Raw genomic sequence first — 19,977 nt, forward strand, 5'->3', positions numbered from 1 at the left:
CAGGAGCAGACACGTGCTGCAGCCAGCATCAAGGAGACACACACACAGGATCGGATCTCAGAGCATGTCTTATTCACGGGTGAGTGTCTTATTTTAATTATTTTTTCAAAAATGGGGGGTGGCTTATTTAATGGGGATGTCTTAAAATCAGGGAAACACGGTAGCAGGCTTACCAGCTAGCCAGCAGAAACTTTAATTCTACTCTGTTTTAACAATTTACATTAAAACTTCTTCATGTATGCACCTTGCTCTTTCAGGTCTACATAGCTCAAATCCCAAATGGATGGATGGATAGAGAGAGAAGTAGTACACTTCTCAGGGGCCCCATTGAGAAGCCACAAACCAGTGGACATGTCAAAAATAATTTCTAAGGCCTCCAGAAACTTGATAGTAGGAAGGGGTTGTTGTGGAATCTTGGATGTCCAAACACTTAGCACTAGGGAAGAGCGAGAATGGCTATGGCATTCTTGCGAAAATTTCCTCGAAGTTCCGATGGGTTCGGAAAACCATTGGAAATCACTATAGGAGGATTATCATGGCTGCATTTAAAAATACAGCCGTGGGAATCCTCCTGTCAGTAAGCGATCCCCGGGCACTACAGGCAAGCCCCTATTCTAACCTGTAGTGCCCGGTGATCTCTCATTGAGAGGAGGATTCTCAGGGCTCCATTCATAAATGATTGGTCTTGCAGGTCCCAAAAATTCATTCTCGCCTGCCAAATTTACAAAGGCCGTTCCCGCCTACATTTGGCTGAAGGTCAAACTTGACAAATTTTAGATTATTTTGGTTAAAGATACAGATCAGAATTTTTTACTTAACTTCAACTGGACTTGAAATTTCTAAGAATCCTCTTCTAGGAAGCCAACCTTGTCCTTTGTATGTAGACCTCTACTAAAGCATCTGCATAGCAGAGCTTCTCGTAACGTTTGCAGCATAGGGAACGGAAGAAAGACTCTGATCCTTTGCCTCACGAACATGAAGAAGTTAATGGGGAGTAGGACTTTTATGAGCAGTGTTCACAATAGCAGGAGGTAAAGGGAAGTGGCTACATGAAGAAAATGAGGAGGAGAAAGAGAAGGGGGAGGTACTTGAGGAGAAGTTGTATGGTGCGATGCTAGGAGATGACACAGGTCTTCACCACTCTATTAGATATCTATGGGGTCACACTGAAGTTGAGGAGAAAGATAAGGGTCTACCATATGGGTCAGAGGGAGCGAATTGGCCAACAATGGCCGGTTGTATGCTTGCTTGTACACAAACCATGGCCGAGCAGGGCCAATTACAGCCTATTGGGCATGATGGCCAACTATTTTCCAGCCACTTTGGCAGCATAAAGGTGGGAAGCTAGAAAATCAGATAGGCAAGATGGTATGATGTCTGGCTTGTCCCAAAGTGCCAATGACTTAACTCTCAAACTAAATACTGGGCCAAGAAATTGGATGTTTTACCAGAATTGTCTGAATATGCAGTCATGGTGCTGTCTTGTCCACCATCGAGTGTCATGTTGGTGGGAGTTTTTAGTAAAGCAGGTGGAATGGAGCCACTAGTGTTAAGCCATTGATGTTTATTAAAATGATTCTATCCTGATTTGGTGACCTGTTCCTGAGCCAAGGAGTATGTGTACCAACACCACCACAAACCTCCTTAGCACCACCACCATGAACAGCACAACAGACAACGTGGATTCAGACTGTCCCCATGCTGAGATTCCCAAAATTGGCTAAAGTAACCATTGCTAGTGATTTTCCACCAGGGAGAACAGTCACAAAAAGGCATTTAAAAAAAAATAAAAGAAAATCAAACTTTAATTATTTGACCAATCTTATTGGATCCTATCAGACTTAAAATTTTACAGTTCGGAGCACCTCTTCTAGGAAGCTAATGTTGTCTTCTATTGGTTGAGGGCAAATCAAGTTGATGAACAGATCGGAAGGTCAGACCACTCATGAGATGCTTATATTTGTCTTACCAGGAGACATGGCGGGTAAATGTTTTCAGGAATACTTATAATATAAATTATGTGTACTTAACAAAGATGTGACTTCTAAATTTGCAAACAATATTGCTGTTTAATCATTCACCTTTGTTATATAAACCAACTGGATCCTTTTCTTGGTAAACCTTTGTGACTTGTAACCTTGTATGTAAATTACAGTAGGCTCTCGATTATCTGGCTCCCGTAATAACTGGCCCAGTTAAAAAAAAAAAAAATTCTCCTAGGGGACTCTAGGTGGCCTTGTAGGCAGGCGTCTGCCAGCGTTCCACACGCCGCACCCGCGGACATCCGACACAAAAGAAGTGGAGCCGAAGAAGTGATAAGGCAGCAGGGATGTCCCTGCTCGTCACTTCTTGCGGAGTACTGGCCTGTGTGTTGAGGTAAGTATTGTACTGTATTAATGGAACTTCGGACAGTCCGATGTCTACTGTATTAATGTAATGTCACTGTATATAGCGAAAGCAGTCATCAATTTTCATTTCCCCATTGGCTGAGGCCAAAAAGGAGAATTCACTCCTCAGCCAATTAGAAATCACGAAAAGAATGCCCCTACAGACTGTAAGACCAAGAACAAGAGAGGAACCCAACACATAGAAAAAGAGATTTATTAGTGCTTGGAGATCCCAAGCACCCTAATCACAATTCATTCCTGCGGATTGGTATGAGTCTTCTGATGCTTCATAAGTGTCCATTTCAGTGTGAAGCTCCGCCCACAATCTGTACATTGAAAGGGTTTTTCTCCTGTGTGAATGCGACAATGTTTGTCCAGATTGGATTTGTGTGAGAAGCTTTTTCCGCATTCTGAACAGGCATATGGCTTCTCCCCAGTGTGAACACGCTCGTGTTTCATCAGATTGGCTTTCTGGGTAAAACGTTTGTCACAGTGGGAGCACGGAAATGGCTTCTCCCCGGTGTGGGTCCGGATGTGCTTTACCAGTGTCATTTTGTCTTTGAAGCTTTTGCCGCACTCGGTACATGGGAAGGGGCGCTCCCCAGTGTGACCCTTCCGATGCTTAAGAAGAAATGACATACGTGTAAAGCTCTTTCCACACTCCGGGCAGGCAAAGGGGCTCTGACTGGCGTGCATTCTCTGGTGATCTGCAAGGTACGAGCGCTTTCACACACCCCTTCCCGGACCCCGTTAACACTTATTTTGTTCTTTGGAAAGTTTAGAAGCAACATGTTTCTGTTGATATTGTGTTGTATTTATTTTATTGTTTCTTGTTCATCTGTTGTAAAAATGCAAAACTTCAAAAAAAAATGATTGAAACAAAAAACTGTAACATATTCTGGGACCAACAACCTCTAGGCGGGGGCTTTTTAGTGAGAAAAATGGACTTTTAAAAACTAAATTAAGAACTTCAAGTTATGTTGTACGAGATTCAACAAAGTGAAAAAAGAAAACCACCTTGACCATTTACCGTTACAAATAAACAAAGTTTCTTGCCAACTCACAACCCAAGTTCTACCCTTATCCTTTACACACACCTAAATCCTAGTCTCCAACTCACAACCTAATCTTGGCCCCATATTTTACAACCGATGGTCCTAGTCCTGGCATTTAGCTTAATTTGACCTTTACCATATCAGTCTCACAACCCAACTACAAAACCTTTGCATATAACTTACAAGCTAAGTCGTAACTCTAGACTCTAATTCACAAATGTACATCTAAACCTAGCCTAATATTGATAGACTAACCCCAACACTAGTCTGTAACCCAGAAGCTAAATCTAAATCCTAGCTTCCAACCTAATGCCTAACCATAGCCCTACCTCAACCTAACTACTAATCAAAGCCCTGAACTCATACTAAGTCTAAACGCCAGCCTCTTACTCAATCCAATTCCTATCCTCGTACTTAACCTAAAGCTTAACCACAGCCTTGTAATAAACCTTATGCCTAACCCTAGCTCCATTCTCATTCTATCTCCTAACCATAACCAGCATCTAACCCTAGCCTCATAGTCAACTCCCAATCCATTCTTCAACTCACAACCTAACTCCTAATTCTATAGTATACACTAACCTAGAGCCATTACTTTCACCCAGAAAGTTGCAGTTAACAAAACTGATTGGAATATTTTAATGTCAGGACCTAAAGCAGGACTAGTGTTGGTTTATTGTCTAGATCAAACTAGGATTAGGCAGTCTTTTTGTCAACATAAATGGCGGGTCATACATTTTCCACTGGCAACTATAAGAACATTAAGATTATTTCTACTCAAATGCCAACTGCATTGGTTGGGTACTAATGGGCTGATGTATCCTCGGACTGGTTAAAGTTCCTTTGGAGGCTGGAGATCAAATCTTTCCTGTAATGCCTCAAGTGGAAACCAAATGCTCACCGCCACGTTTCATTCTGAACTTATCATAGACTGCACTTTCTGTATACTTAATTTTGATTGGAGTCTACTTTTAACCAGTACTCAATACATTTGCCATAGCCTCATTTTTCGATCCAGAAGAATAACCGGGTATCCCGTATCCTTGCTATTTTCCAGGAAGGCAACTAATTGCCACGCAGAGAGACAGGACCACTAGAAGGCGCTACGGCTTGCACAGAGTGGGTGTGAGCCCTGAGAAGGGCCAAGGTGCAGAGTCTAAGCAGTAACCAGGTTTTCTCTGATGGTGAGGATGTTGCGCCGCTGGTTACTGCCAGGTTGCGGTCCTTGGGCACACCAAGGTGGGCAAGACACGTCAATAGTCAAGAAAAGCCGGGGATGAGGCAGGCAGCAAGCAAGATAGGTCAGGTAACACGCCAGGGGTCAATTGCCAGGGATCCAGGAGACAGACACTAGTGACACAGAGGCCACTGTGAGCACAGGGAACACTGGAGACACTGGAAACAGCAGGAGGTTCTATTGATGCAGGGATATCCCCAGGCAGACAGGAACAGCACAGGGAAGTTGGCTGGAAACCAACAGACTGGACAACGAGGGGTTAACACAGGAGCTGGACACAGGAAACACTGGATTAAGCAACAGGTGTACAGTCATTAACACAAAACTAGGGACTCGGCGTGAGTGAAGACTTGTTGCACGAACACAGAGTGCAGTGTGTGAGCTAGCTAAATAGCCAGGGCTGATCAAGAGGCTACTTTCTGATTGGCCAGCGGATTGGACAGAATTGATAAAGCTTAGAAACAGAGGCACGCCCAGCGTCAGAACTGCCCGCATGCGCAGGGGAGAGACACTTGGGCTTTAGTGAGGAAGAGGTAACACTAACTACGTCCTTACTGTTTCTAAAGCACATTGGGTCAATCACTTAGCAAAAGCCTTCTCAACAATCGCATTATGGCAACTACCCAAAAGGGCAACAATAGTCATTAGGCTTTGTAGAAAAGGTTGTATATTTTTTGACTGGCTACTTAAATATGAAATCATGAGGAAATAATTTACAAAACAGTTTCCAATATTATATTTTAGGATTCTAAAAAAAACATTAAATTGGCAATAAACAACAGTGGTACAAATTTCAGCCCCATGTTTGTGGACCCGACCATCGTATCATGATCGTTGGACATCCCATTCTAAAACCACAAGTGTTATTATGAAGTTGTCGTCTACCCCTCACCCCCTGTATACTCAAACGAGCTTTTCTTTTGTTTTCTTGGTAAATATTTGCCCAATGATTAAAAAATTAACATTTGTGAGATCCATGATTGCTGGATAAGAAGTCCAGGCTCACAAATGATGTTCCACTTCATCCCAAAGCTATTCAGTGGGGTTGAGGTTAGGGCCCTTTGCTGGACACTCGAGTTCCTCCACATCACACCATGTCTTTCCGGAGCTGGCCATGTATACAGAGGCACAGTCATGGGGTACAAGAAAAGGGCCCTAACCAAACTGGGACCACAAGGTTGACAGCACACAACTACCTAAAATGTCTTTGTAGTCTGCAGTATAAACAGGCCCTTTACCCAAAACATCTGAATTTGTTTAATGGAATCCAGTTTTGGCCTTATAGTTTTAGACCTTCAAGATGGAGCTAGTTTTTTTTTACAGGGCCTTGAACTGGAGGTCATGTTCAGGATCACAATCTAAATACAAGAACATATGATGCAGTCCACCCAACAAAGACAGGTTAAAAAACAGAGATCCTACAGAAGCCATTCTTTTCCTGGAGTTAAAGCCAGCTTTAATAAGTGCTAATCCACAGTTGCTTAGCTGCTGCCTCATCTAGGAAAATTAGATAAGTATATACTTGAATATAAACCTTCCCTATCTTCCTTTACCTGAAAGAAACAGGAAAAATACTTTGACTCAGTTATAAATATAGCCGTCGCTGATCAAAATGTTCAAAAAAGCGATCAATAGAAATGTCAATAAAATGAAAGTAGATAAACTAATCCATGGTGTGTTATTTTGAAAACTTTTTTTAAAAGGGATAAAACTAAAATCACATGGATACGGTATGTATTTGTTTCCTCCACTTGTTACAGGTTAAAGTATTTTGTAATTTTGAGTTAGTTATGATGGGTCATTTGTTCTCAAAATTTTTTTTGAGCATTGTTGTTGGCCACTGGTAGTTTGTTACAAACAGTTTAACTTGACAGCTCTGATTTGTCAGAGAAAAATGCATTCCAGGACATGCCACTAGGTGTCACTCAAGTATAAAGCAAAATTGTTTTTTAATGGCATTTTGAGGGCAAAAAAAAAAAAAGGTTTATACTTGAGTGTATAAAGAAAATTTAATTCATCAGACTCTACTTAATGAAGCACTGAATGACTATGAAACAATTTCAATTCATCTTTTCGCTATTTTGAAAGTAATCTTTGGATCTAGGGGGCTCAGTCTCCTTGCTTCTTGGATATCCAAACAGTAATATCTCACTAACAGAATTCTTAACTCTGTTTTGGGTCTTCCTACCAACCTATGTGTATTCCAGCTTCTCCAGAAACATGCTGCATATTTTAGAATGAATCCAGCGTGAAGAAGAAAGGAGAGAGAGAGGAATGACGAGAGAGGGAACTTCTCCTCAAAGTAACAGCAGGTGGTGAGAACCAAGAATCAGGAACCATAGTGCGTGCCTGAAGAGAGTTACATAAGAAACATCTCCTACAATGATAAACCCAGCCCAACACGATCAGCTGAGTTAAATATATTTTATAATATATGATATTTGATATAGGGCAGCATTGCTATGATCCCCCTATTTTCCATTTGTCTACAAATTCTCCTCTTTAGAATAATGAAAGTCTTTGTTAGGACACATTGGTAGTAGCCAAATACTGTAGTGTTCCCAAACTATGCCATGGCTTGGTTGGTTGGGGTTAACTATTGGTCCATCTAGGTGAAGTCTAAGATTCAGGTTTACATTTCCCAACCCATGAAGGTGCAATTGATGAAGCTTCTGTTATCAGAATTCTCTCTGATATTCAGCAAGCTTTGTGTTGCCGGTCTTGTGTTCAAAATAGACAAGGGCCATTCCTCCTGAAGTTTCCTTCTTCCTTTTAACACTGAGACATTGTAGGCTTCTCTACAGGTTCCTTTCTTTTACATCAAGTAGATGGCTTCCCTCTTGTGGATCCGGCGATGTGCAGTGAGGTGGGCGCTACAACTGAAACACTTCCCGCATTCTTGGCACGTGAAAGGCCTCTCCCCTGTGTGGATGCGGCTGTGTATGGTGAGATGCGTCTTGCGTCTGAAACTCTTTCCGCACACTGAGCAGGAGAAGGGCTTCTCACCTGTGTGGATCTTTTGGTGACGGACACGGTTGGAGTTGTTGGAGAAGACCTTGCCGCACTCGGTGCACATATAAGGCTTTCTCACCGTATGAGCGTTCTCATGCTTGACACAGTCCTGCCTGGTAGTAAACCGTTTTCCGCATTCGCAGCAGGCATAGATTCTTATGTCAGTATGTGAATTCATGTGCACCATTAGATAGGTATTGTTGCTTAAACACATGCGGCACTCGGGGCAGGAGTAAATTTTCTTGCCCCTGTGGGTCATCTGATGCAAGATGAGCATGGAGTCAGTGGAAAAGCATTCACCACACTCCGAACATATAACAGGCTGATCCTCGTGAGCCAAGAATGAACTTTTCTGGCGTGTTGAGTTTTTGGGAGTGTGTTTATAGCGAGCGGGTCCATTCAGCAGCTCCTGAGGGGCCATGTACCGTGCTGGATCTGCAAAGATATAACTGTCAACGTTGTCAATGTTCTCTTCATCGCATGACATTGACTCCTCCTTAATATGAATAGATGAATACGGCAGGTCATCACCCATGCTGTACGGCTCTGAGTCTGATATCCCTCCTGACTTCAACTTAATCTGAATAGCTGTGTAATGGTTGTCCTCCATGTCCATATAAAAGTCAGAGTGCGGGAGGAGTTCTTCTTGACACGAGAAGGGTCCCTGCCTAACAAAAGTCGGCATGAGCTGCGATTGGCTTGCAGGGATGGATATTGTAGTGAAACCTCCATCATCCTCCCCTAAGAATGGCTCCCTATTAAAAGGAACTGTTGTATATGCTGTTCTCTTTACAGGCGTTGAAATGATTGATTGAGAAGGACTTATGGATTCCCATAAGTACAAGTCGTCTTTGTCTTCGAAATCTAAAGTGGTCTGGACACTCGGAGTCGGCTGCTGGCTACCAAACACTCTCCGGAGTTTGTGATGATGGAACAGTCCTGTTTAATAAGAGCAAAGTTGATTTTTAAACCTATAATGTCCAACACTAGACCTACACTGAGAAAATGTAATTCTGAAGAGAACACTCAATGCAGTTTAATAACAGGGTATTTATTTACCGTGTTTCCCCGAAAATAAGGCATCCCCCTGAAAATAAGCCCTAGAGCATATTTTGGCCTTCAAAAAAAAATAAGACAGTGTCTTATCATCGGGGAAACAGGGTATTAAACATGATGTCACCTTCCCAGAATCCTCCTGCCCCCTTCGGTCAGGTCTACGTGTTATCATTAGAGATTGGAGAAATGTCATGTGACTCTCCCCCCTTCCCAGAATCCTCCTCACCTCTCCGGTCAGCAGGTAGATGATCTCCAGGGTGAGGTTTAATATCCTCTCGGTCATGTGACTTCGGCCCTTCTCCATCGTCTACGATTGGGTCCTCCCTGATGGCGGCTTTCCGGGTGATTAGAGATGAATCAGTTGAGCCCTCTAATGTCTGTTTAACCTAGAATAATGAAAAGATAACTATGAAAGGACAATATAAAACTGGTTCTAACATTGTTACATTTACACCATACATAAACTGTATCTGGCTGATATACTAAGAAGTCAGCATTCCAGGATATTGATGTCAATTGGGATGAGATTCTTGATTACAGAGCCCAGGTAGAACACAGTGTCACCTGTATGACACCAGCAGCTCTCACATCTTCCTTCTCACCATATGTACTATGTACAGGGCGCCCAATAAATAAGGAGAAAAAACACTTCCTGTCTGCAAAGGCAGACTTCCGGGTTGTGCGTTCCACCTGGACTCATCTGTGCGGTCCACTAAGCTTCCGGGTTTGCGTTCCAGCGGCAATTCCTGCGAGCCGGCGAGAAACGAAAAATGCGGAACTAAAGAGAAGGGATTCGAGGAAAGATATCTACAGCGACATCCGGCTTTTGGAACGCACAGCTGTTATCATGCTGGAACGCAAAACAAGGAAGCGACATACAGGCTCTCGCTGTAAAAAATGATGAATTTAATGTAGTAATCAATGGCGCCGTCTAGTGATCTCATTGTGTTACTGCTGCTCATTTTATAGGAGACCGAGGGGGACCGGAACCTCCTTAGCCCAGCATCCAAGTTACTGTTATAAATTTTCTACGTGATAATGTCGTACCAATCCTATATCTTGACAAAGGGTTTTTTCGATGCATTATACAGGAAAAAAGCTTCTATGCTGCGCGGTTTTCTACATGCCATTTTAATATCGGCCACACGGGGGCAGTGATGAATCACAACACAGTATATACAGCAGGTCACATGCTTGCAAGGCGGATCGTTGCCTGCAACTCATCCTACTGTCCACACGATGGCAGTGCTCTCGTGGAAAATAGCAGGACGGTTCTGTGGTGCACTGAACCCTACGTGTATTTTTTATATAGGCCACACCGGGGCAGTGCTTATCACACAAACTGTACCACGCAGATCCGATCAATGTCTGCAACTCCAGCTGATAGCCACACGATGGTAGTGTTGTTCTGCAAAATCGCAAGACGAGTCTGATCTGCGCTTAACCCTACCTGCAATTTTCATATTGACCACACCAGGGCAGTGCTATTACACTAAATGGAAGAGAATGAAGGGTTGCAATGCCTGATATTCCTTCTATCGGCCACAAGGGGAGGTGTCGTCACACAGAATAGCAGAACTGTTTTTAAAGGTGCTAATCACCACCGGCAAACACTATGAGTGGCCACAAGATGGCAGTGTTGTACTGGAAATGATATAGGATAGATCTCTACATTGCTGATCATTTCCTGCAATTGAAAGTGGCCACAGTAGCAACACAAGGAGAGTGTGGCACAAGAAAATAAAAAAAAAAAACAAACCTTCAATTCTTAGTACGGCCACACGGCGGCAGTACTGTAACACAGAACATGGAGAAAGGCTCTGTACTGTAAATATTATCAACTGCAATTCATCTCATGTCCACAAGAGGGCAGTGAGAACTAGAAAAAGCAAGGAAAATCCTTGCTTCAACACCTGCAGTTCTGTTAGCGTCCACACGAGGGCGTGCTGGCATTATCTATTGCCTGGTGGAACGCAGAAACCGGAAGTCATAGGTTAGGCATAATCCGGAAGTTGGCTGACTTGCAGTGACAATACTGAGTGATCAGTGCCTGCTGACAGTGATCACTGGTTTTCATCTAACCTCACTGTTTACTGTTTTTTCTTCTGACTTCCTAGGAAAAGATGTGATCCTCCGTTGTTGGGCTTCCTGAAAGGGAGTAATAATAATAAACCAATAATATTAGCTTCCATTGGAGGCGTCTTACCCAGGTAGCCATTAGAAAAGTTTCCTAGTTGATAGAGAATCTTCTATGTGTGGCGCTGGGCTCAACCCAAAATGTATTTAGTTCTGAAAAAAGAATTGAATGATATTTCATGTTACTATTGGCCCCAGAGAAGCCCTATAGAGAAGTGAAGGGGAAGCTTCTCTGCGAGGTAACGCTGCAAAAATAGGCAGACCGAGGCTCTAACCCTTCCCAACCCCAGCCGCCATACGTAACTCCAACTTTAGTGATATCCCCCCTCCTATTGTGTGATACTTCCCCCACCTCCTAGATTGTAAGCTCTTCGGCGCAGGGTCCTCCCCTCCTCCTGTGTCACTGTCTGTATTCGTCTGTCATTTGTAACCCTATTTAATGTACAGCGCTACGTAATATGTTGGGGCTATAAGAAATCCTGTTTATCAATAATAATAATAGGTCAATTCACAGGACATGGCTCCAGCTTTTTTAATGCTTACCCCTCTTACCTACAGAACCAAGACATAACCGTCCCATGACTTCTACACTAGGAATGGAGGATGGCCGGGGTCACATGAGAGATCTTACAGCTCACCCTGTTGGTCATATACTTGCTGACTGGGTAGGTGGGGGGGATTATGGGAGGTCACATGACACCACTCTTTAAATAACCATAGACCTGGCTAGTTGGGTTTGGAGGATTTTGGGAGGTGTAGAAACTTGCAGTGGTGGAGATGATGTCTCTGTAGGGTCTGTTACAAGGGACATATCCACCTATGTGTAAGGAAAGGAGCCGGGGTCCTACTATGGATCCTACCCCTTCCTCGCCAACACCTAGAGGAACAAGAAGATTCTTGAAATCACCCTGAAGATTTCTGAGCTTCTGACGGGAGAGGTGAGCAGGTATGGGAATTCTGGGATGTAATGGTGGTGGGGCTTGTGGAAATCACATTAGATGCTAAAGCAGGGTCACCTGCCATTGAAGATCATTTGAGAGTTGTATAAGGTAGACATAGAGAGGGATAAAAGATACGGGGTAAACTCGGTAAGAGACACCTATGAAGAAGAAGGCAAATGATCTGCGGGACAGCAGGAAATAGATACGAAGCAAAGGTCAGGTATGGAAGCTTCACGGATGAGGCAAGGCCTTCAACATATGCCAGGGCTCCATCTGGGGCCCCATGCATAGACATCTCCCTGCAAATATTAAGCAAATGATTTCTCATTAAAGTCTTGAGCCCCTGCTTAGCTTCACTCTTGAGAAAAGTCGCCGTGAAAGAATGATTATCACCTGTAGCATTGAAGATATTTTCAAATATCCTGGCTGATGGCAGAGACACACCTGGATTGTAGTAGAGTAGAGGCAACAAATGCCCGGTTAGATCTTCTCAATTCAGGAAGACCACCTGATCCCCCTCAGTCCGAAGACCCCTAAATGGTCAATGGTTCACCTGAGAACATTTGACTTTGAGTTTGGGTTGGGGCTTGGTGAGCGGAGTCAGCTCCTCGATCGTCACAGATATTTTGGCAGCTCTGCCTGACATCATTTCCAACTCTGGGCCTCTGCATCTGGGAGTTTTTAATATGCCAGCAAATCTTCGGGTGTTCATGAGCACCAAGGTGTTCACACTTACTCCATTGGAACCCCTCATGATGGGTATAGGAGGTGTGCAGACCGACGGACTTTTGGAATGAAGGGTCTCAGCAATAGAAAACCTGAGAAGAGATTGTGATTCCTAACCTGAGCACTGCATATAGGACATCAGCTATGAGTGACCACTTATTCTCCGAGCACAGAACCAACCAACCAAAGTAATTGCAACCCAGGTCATCCAATCCACCATTGTCTGGTCGCCAATTAGGTCAAATAGGAGGATTTTTCTATAGACACAGGTAGTAAGATGACATCTCCTTGGACCTCCAACCAACCATCACCATGATCGATCAATGTTGTCTGCACCACAGGCAGCACCCTCAGCATCCTTCCTGAACTGAGATCGAGATAAATCCTGAAATGAGACAATTTTTTAAATATTTATTCTGTGGACCTGCCATGCGACGTGGAGTTATTTTGTATATAAAATGAGTGATTATGTATGAATAAAAATTTTTAACAGCCATTCTGTATAAAATTATTTCTAGTACCCAATGCTGCCATTGTAGGGGTCTGCCTTTTTTTATCTGCTTGCTGAGGTGTAACTTTGTAAATAGCAAATAAAGTTGTTGAAGTTTTCCTGCCCCCCTGATAGTGGCTTGGGAAACCCCATCAGGAGATAGAGAAATGCAGGAGGTACAGGGACAGAGATGAGAACATGTGCTCAGCCTGGATAGGTGCCTCTGCATGCCCTCCAGAACACACTGACTGCCTTGTCTGTATGTAGTGCAGTATCTCTGGAATGCAGACAGGAAGTGATGTGCAGGCCAAACAGGAAATTCCAGATCAGAGGTCAGAAAACAGGAAGTGGTTGGAAACCATTGCTTTAACTGGCAGCAGGTAATGACTTTTTTTTTTAAATTATATTTATTATTTTTTTTGTGTGTTTACAAGAGCAGTGCCCTCCCCCAGGCCCATCATCCATCATGCTGCTTCTTCCATCACCTCTTCCATGTGGTTCTTCCATCAGATGAATTGAAACAACACAAAGCTTTCTGTTCCTCTTCTGTGTTTGTTAACCCTGTCGGTACTGAACCATTGGAGGCGTAGCTGCCCCTCCTCCATGGCGAATGTCCCTATAGAAGCGAAAATCACCCATCTACTCCCCGCGCAGGGTTTATTTTAACATGACTTTTAATACCTAGTCAAATCCTAATGACTGAAGGTTGAACATTGCTAGGGGGGGGTGTAGGTGGTCATCTATCAATTTTACCGTACATCTAGCAATCTGTTTAGAAGAGAGGAAAATCTCAAAATGGGAAGATCTATGTACTTACCTCATATGTGCTAAAATACGATGCTATTGGATGCTGGTCCCGCCTGCATCACATCCTCAACCAAGTTCTGGATTTGCGGCCGACTTAGAAAGTGTCAGGGAAATGTCAAGGAAAATGGGGCTTCCTTTCTTTTAACAGCAATATGGCAATGACCAAGACATGCACAGATATCAGCGGGTGAAGCGCACTGACCTGCTTAGTACGGGGAGCACAGCTTTGTCACACAGCACAGCATTCATGTATAGTGACACCATGGTATGTGGAGGACACAGAAAGCAGTGTTTGTCCGCTTTATTCTCATCCTGAATGAATGAATGAAATCTCTGTACCTTCTATAGGAACATGTCTGCCGTAAACAATACAACTGCCAATGTAGCAATGGGTGAGAAGAGTCAGACGATGGAGACGATATTAGACCTCACCCTGGAAATCATCTACTTGCTGACTGGAGAGGTGAGGAGGATTCATGAAAGGGAGGGGGTTACATGACATCATACCTATTATAAAATGACCGGAGAGGTGAGGAGGATGGTCACATGACATTTGTACTTTTCTTCCTCCTATGTAGAAATATGCCGCAGTGAAGATGGCGTGTATTGAAGGTCTCTTACAAGGAATGCATCCACCAGCGTCAGAAGGATGGAGTAGAAGCCAAAACTCCATTGCAGTGCCTCCAGCTCACTGTTTAATTCTTGAGCAAAACAACACGGAGAAGATTCAAGGCATCACCAACAGGCTCATCGAGCTTCTTATTGGAGAGGTGAGTGGTGCCGAGAATTCTGGGATATTATCCAGTAAAATTGATAGTGGATAGTGACTGTATCATTGTGTGTGTCAGGTTCCTGTGAGGTGCCAGGATGTCCCAGAATGTATCTCCAACGAGAGTGATTACTCAGAGAGATCTCCCCATCCTCTGTATTCCCATGATTGCACACAGGAAGATCAGGAGATCCCTTACCATCAACAGGTAGATGTAACCTAGACACAATAGGTATGTCTTCAAAATTCATATTCTTGTGTTTAATCTCCATCTTTTTTTTTAGGGCATTGGCCGGATTAATATTAAAGTTGAAATTAAAGAGGAAGAAGAAGAAGCGATGTATGTGGTGGACGATCATCTGTGCAAGGAGGAGGAAGTTACTGCAGAGTTTGGCTCCCGTGAGTAATAAGAAACAAATACAGGGAATATTCTGTGGGTTGTGACCTCACAGCTTTCGTTTCCTCTATTTTTCTCCTGGAAGCCTTCACTTGTAGAATTCCTCCAGCCAACTTACCACATTTGTAAAACCTTTGACTGACCATTGGATTATAAGGGAGGCCTCTTTTGGGTAATGGTCATGTAGCCAATTGGTCTACCTTGTCTGTAGGCCCTCTCTCGTACATTAAAGTATTGCATTCAGTTGTTTCTGGTTAAGGGTTCAGTCATTGCCACAGTATATAAAAACATTTTGGACAATTGTGCAGTTCAGACGTGCCAAGGCTCTATTCCAACATGGCCGTCTTCATAGAGGCAAGCTTTGTTGGGTTTGCAGTGGAGGAACTTGAGTATCTTCCATAGATCCCTGACCTCAGCTAAGCCCGTTGAACACCTTTAGGACGAATTGGAACATCAACCACAAGCCAGGTCTCCTCATCCAACACCATTACCTGATCTCACCAATAGCATTTTGGCTCAGTGGGCACAGATTCCCACCGGGGACTCCAAAACTTTGTGGCTTCCCAAAGGAGTGGAATCTGTCTGCCATTAGATGTCCAACAAGCTTATATAGCTGTAATGGCCAGGTGTTCACAGACTTCATAAATGTTTTCCCCTTTTTAAAGTGCAGGCTGATCTTAAAATGAAATATTGTTATGTTTTTGTTTCAGAGGAATACAACATCAAAGGATCTCCAGTGCAATGCCACATTTCACCCCCTCACACAGATGAGGATAAATCTCAAGGTTCCCCTACAATTCATCCAGCCTTTAACCTTACCAACAGATCACCCAACCCCGATAATGCCGAAGAATATTCCCCCAAACAGGGACCTCTCTGTGTCACTGGATCACCAGCTCCTTCCCACCCTGAGGAATTTTATACCAATAGATCACAAGCTGTTACCTCAAATATCTATCCAAGCATTGACGGTGCTGATCCACCAACAGATTCTTCTCACCTTGAAGCACCTACTTTCGATGAATCAGATACTGTCCCAGGTCTTCCCATACCATATAGACCACCAGATACCACCACACCCGAGGAAACATCTCCTGCTTCCCAGACCACCTCTTCAAATCCAATATCTAGATTTCCTTTTGGATATAGACCATCAAATCCAGAGGAATCTTCGTCTAGCGCTATGACGCAGCAAGTGGAGATGTGTGAGAACACATTATATCCGTGCTTTTCCAGCTTGGTAAAGATGGTTGAACACCAGAGAACACATGGCAGCAACCAGCCCAGCAAGAAACCAGCAGCTTTGGGCGACCATCACAGAAAGCATCTGGGCAAGAAGGTGTTCCCGTGTGTGGAGTGCGAGAAGTTCTTCGCCCATAGCTCAGACCTCGATAAACATCAGCAAAGTCACTCCAGAGAAAAGCCGTTTACATGTTCTGAATGCGGCAAGTCTTACACTCAGAAGTCCCACCTCAACAACCACCAGAGGCTTCACACAGGTGAGAACATATTGCCCTGCACGGAGTGTGGCAGGTGCTTTACCTTAAAGTCACAGTTCATAAAACACATGAGGACTCACACAGGGGAGAAACCATATTGCTGCTCGGAGTGTGGGAGGTGTTTTGCTCAAAAGTCAACCCTGGACAACCACCAGACTATACACACTGGTCAGAAGCCATTCCCCTGTTCTCAGTGCGGCAAACAATTTGCACGGAAATCCACCCTCCAGAAACATCTGGAGCTTCATGCCATTGGGGTCCTTGCTGTGAAGCCCTGCTCCTGAGAACATTTCTTGTAGGGTTGTATTTTTTCCACAAACCCCGAAAGAACTGTCCTTATGTCATCATTTTCTGCTGCTACACCCGATCCAGGTCTTTTTATACTTTTTAAGCTCCAAAAAGCTCTTGCAGTTTTAAAACCTCATCATCAGGTGACATGTCCAAGATTATTCGGACACTAGCGGGTGAAAAGAACCGGACACTGGCTGTTTTCTTCTTTCTTTTTAATACCCGGGGACAAAAAATGTTTATCAGACTCTTTAAAATATGCAAAAATGTGCACCAAACCAGTTGACAGAAGTATTTTTTTTATTATTGAAAAGCTTTATTAGGTTGATTTATTTTGGTTTTGGTTTAGTGGAAAGATTTATTCTTTTGATTGTTGTTGGCAAAAACCAAATAAACTGTTTTAAAGACAACAAAAAAAGCATGCAACCAATATAAATCTGGTCATATGATACCCATTTAGAAGCCCCTCCTCCCTGTGCTTTTGTCTTTTTACCAATGCTGGGAGCTTCAGGTAGTGGTACTTCTGTTTCTGGTGATGAGTCATTATTTGCAGCCTCCATTATCCTCACGAATCCCCAGCCCCTTGCTGAATTGATAAATTCAAGGCATACACAGAGATTTCCTTCTCCTCCTGTGTATTCTCAGCACTGTTGTGGTCACCTACCTGGCTGGAGTATATCTCTGGCTGTGAAGTCCCCCCGTATGGTTTGTACACCTTAGAGGGGAGCCCCCTGCTGGTCCCTCAGGGCATGGTATAGCGCTTGATAAATTCAAATCACAAATCCATGCACTCCCTCTGTTGCTTAGAGGTAATGGTAATCTCTTTATATGTTTGGTCAATGCCAGTGGGACAAAACTGTATGTGGAGCCACAGGGACAATATGTGAATAAATAGGTGCAGACTTGCTGCAGGAGCGGTATGTGCATGCATATAACGTGTTCAGTTGTGTCTTGTATTACAGACAGGAGTGCATGGAGTCTGTCAGGTTCTGTGTTTGCTGCAAATCTCACACCTGATGGAGGAATCATACAAATAGATTTGTTTATACTCTGTGCTAAGGATCCATCATGTGTGTGTGTGCAATGCCGACAATGTGTCTCTATGCTAAATACTAAAAATCTGATTCACCTGGTGGAAACACCTTTTACAGATGGATGTGGCTCAATGACTAGTCTTATGGTTCTGTGTGTAAAAAAAAAAAAAGGGTAAATGAGGTTGTGAGTTTAGAGCCCTTATTGAGTTGCCTATATTGAATCTTTTGTTTAGTTTCACTATGCAATATGATGTAGATACTAGAGTATCCTGCAATACTGTGCACTGAAATGATCATCTTTGTGCTGCAGATTGGATCATTATTACGTTCTAATGCTTTGCAGGGCTCACCGTGTTCACTAAGCTCTGACAGCTTAAGGAACGTCTTTCATCCGGTATAAGTGGTTATCACAATATATAGTTTTTTTTCCAACCAATGTCCAATAACAAAGATTACAAATCATGTGTGAAAAGATTTCAGTCTCTGAAGCCCTTGGAATTCGGGCAAATGATTCAGCAGACTCGCCGAGCTCAGTAAACCTGAGATATGGATTGCAGTTAAACACCTTAGGGTGTCGGCTGGTTGCCTAGTGGAAACATCCATTGACATATGTCAGATATGTGGCCAGAATTAGGCTTTTGGCAGTCACAGAGCCCTTAGACTGAAGCCATGAGTGGCAGACCAAGCAAGGTTGGTGTGGCGTTTCCCATGAGAACCTCTGCAGTGATATTCGGATTATGCTGTTTCCAGAACCACCAGCGGGAAGTAAGGATTTATTTCCAGAACAGACTCCTCATGATACAAGAGAGCCAATGTAGGAGGCCTGGTCCTGGTAGAGAAAAGGATGTGAAGACCCTGTTATGACAGGGGGTAATTATCGCTGTATCTTATGAATAATGCTTCATGAGTGTTTCTTCCCAGTCATTTCAGGAAAAATGTCATAGATATGAAACACTAGGCCTGGCATCACTGAAGGCAGCCATTTTTCTGGTTGTCATTGCGGCCAGAAGAGTTTTAAAGATTATCTTGGGTGTCTTCTAGCACCTTTCTTCCCAGACACGGCAGTTATGTTGCCCATGCTTGGCCTCAGCCGGAAGATTACACCAACCTTTCATGTATTCGGGAGAATGCGCTCCCCATTTTCTTCCAGTAGATGGTCAACAGACCAGCAAACTTTACATTTGCAGTACTCTCCCAAAAATTCCTCGTCATATGGCAGCCTTATCTGATGTTAGTTCTGGTCGTCTGGTTTCCTTGTGAGCTTTACGTATTTTGAGCTTCCCTCCCCTGGGGGTGCTAGTTATTTCCCATTGTGTGCTGACATGGAGCTGTCAGGAAAAAGGAAAATGTATTACTTACCATAATTTTCCTTTCCTGATAAGCTCAGCACATTTATACCCACCCTTATTTTACGAGGAGGGCTGGTTACAGAACACAAGGTGCATGGACTGCCTTGAATTTATCTGGTTAGGTCATGGGAGTAGAAAGAATTAACCCATCTTGTGCTGACATGACAAAATGATGGTAATACATTTTCCATTTTTTAAGCAGGTCTGACAGATCCCCGTTAAGGCAGAACTAGAGCGGTCCACTCAGCAGTGACCCTTTCAGATAAAACTTTAGCTCTATATCATCAGGGGGAGTATCGATCTCCTACAGATAGACCGCTGCTTCCATGAAGAACAGAAGCAATGACTTTTTTTTGGTTGGTCAGGCCTGTTGCTGGGTCAGAACCAGAACTGTCCAATCAGCAATGTTTTTTTTTTGAATTGGAGAACTCTAGGTCTGACCCAAGTATGGTGGCTTGACGGACCTCTGCAGGGAAACCACTGGTTCCACATTAAGGGCAAGGGTCATTCTCAGCATGCTGGCAGGGGACAGGCTTTTTACACAGGCATCACTGGCTGTATTATTGTATAGTAAGCACAGATGAAATAGTTATCGGGGCTGTTCTACCTTCTAGACTATTTTGTCCACCCATTTCTGAGATTGACATAGTTCTACCATAGAGTACGAAGGAAAGGAGACTGGATTTTTGTCTCCTGCTGTTCAGTAAGACTTACCCGTCTTGTCCCTGCCCTGAGCCTGAGGTTGGGCAGTAAAAGGAGAAGTGGAAGACTGAAAACTCACCTCTCAGTTTGTT

At 43.5% G+C, this 19,977-nt stretch overlaps 2 protein-coding genes across 3 annotated transcripts; one reads left to right on the forward strand and one right to left on the reverse strand.

Annotated features, from left to right (window-relative positions):
* Nucleotides 1-2,587: 2,587 nt before the first annotated feature.
* On the reverse strand, nt 2,588-8,556 carry LOC140338887 (uncharacterized). Its single transcript, XM_072423206.1, has 3 exons — nt 7,499-8,556; nt 5,918-5,972; nt 2,588-3,110 (listed from the first exon to the last, which is right to left on the reverse strand). Exons 1-3 carry the CDS (start codon nt 8,374-8,376, stop codon nt 2,640-2,642), a joined length of 1,404 nt encoding a protein of 467 aa, XP_072279307.1. The 5' UTR covers nt 8,377-8,556; the 3' UTR covers nt 2,588-2,639.
* A 4,918-nt stretch (nt 8,557-13,474) lies between these two features.
* On the forward strand, nt 13,475-17,218 carry LOC140339014 (uncharacterized). Of its 2 annotated transcripts, XM_072423491.1 has the most exons (6): nt 13,475-14,112; nt 14,196-14,310; nt 14,426-14,617; nt 14,696-14,824; nt 14,901-15,015; nt 15,724-17,218. In XM_072423491.1, the coding sequence occupies exons 2-6, from the start codon at nt 14,200-14,202 to the stop codon at nt 16,794-16,796; spliced, it is 1,620 nt and encodes a 539-aa protein (XP_072279592.1). In that variant the 5' UTR covers nt 13,475-14,112; nt 14,196-14,199; the 3' UTR covers nt 16,797-17,218. The 2 variants fall into 2 exon arrangements, with proteins under 2 accessions (XP_072279592.1, XP_072279591.1); XM_072423490.1 differs by having other exon boundaries at nt 13,475-14,310.
* The last annotated feature ends 2,759 nt before the right edge of the window (nt 17,219-19,977 follow it).

This window comes from Pyxicephalus adspersus, chromosome 10, assembly GCF_032062135.1.
Source record: "Pyxicephalus adspersus chromosome 10, UCB_Pads_2.0, whole genome shotgun sequence".
NCBI lineage: Eukaryota > Metazoa > Chordata > Amphibia > Anura > Pyxicephalidae > Pyxicephalus > Pyxicephalus adspersus.

Excerpts from the sequence above, each read along its gene's own strand:
- LOC140339014 (XM_072423490.1), top strand. The coding sequence starts at position 14,200 with ATGTCTGCCGTAAACAATACAACTGCCAATGTAGCAATGGGTGAGAAG. Across the intron at positions 14,618-14,695 it reads TCGAGCTTCTTATTGGAGAG|GTTCCTGTGAGGTGCCAGGA; the intron begins GTGAGTGGTGCC and ends TGTGTGTGTCAG. Across the intron at positions 15,016-15,723 it reads TACTGCAGAGTTTGGCTCCC|AGGAATACAACATCAAAGGA; the intron begins GTGAGTAATAAG and ends TTTTTGTTTCAG.
- LOC140338887 (XM_072423206.1), bottom strand. The coding sequence starts at position 8,376 with ATGCCGACTTTTGTTAGGCAGGGACCCTTCTCGTGTCAAGAAGAACTC. Across the intron at positions 5,973-7,498 it reads AGGGAAGCCATCTACTTGAT|GTCTAAAACTATAAGGCCAA; the intron begins GTAAAAGAAAGG and ends TCCATCTTGAAG. Across the intron at positions 3,111-5,917 it reads AACAAATTCAGATGTTTTGG|CGCTCGTACCTTGCAGATCA; the intron begins GTAAAGGGCCTG and ends GGTGTGTGAAAG.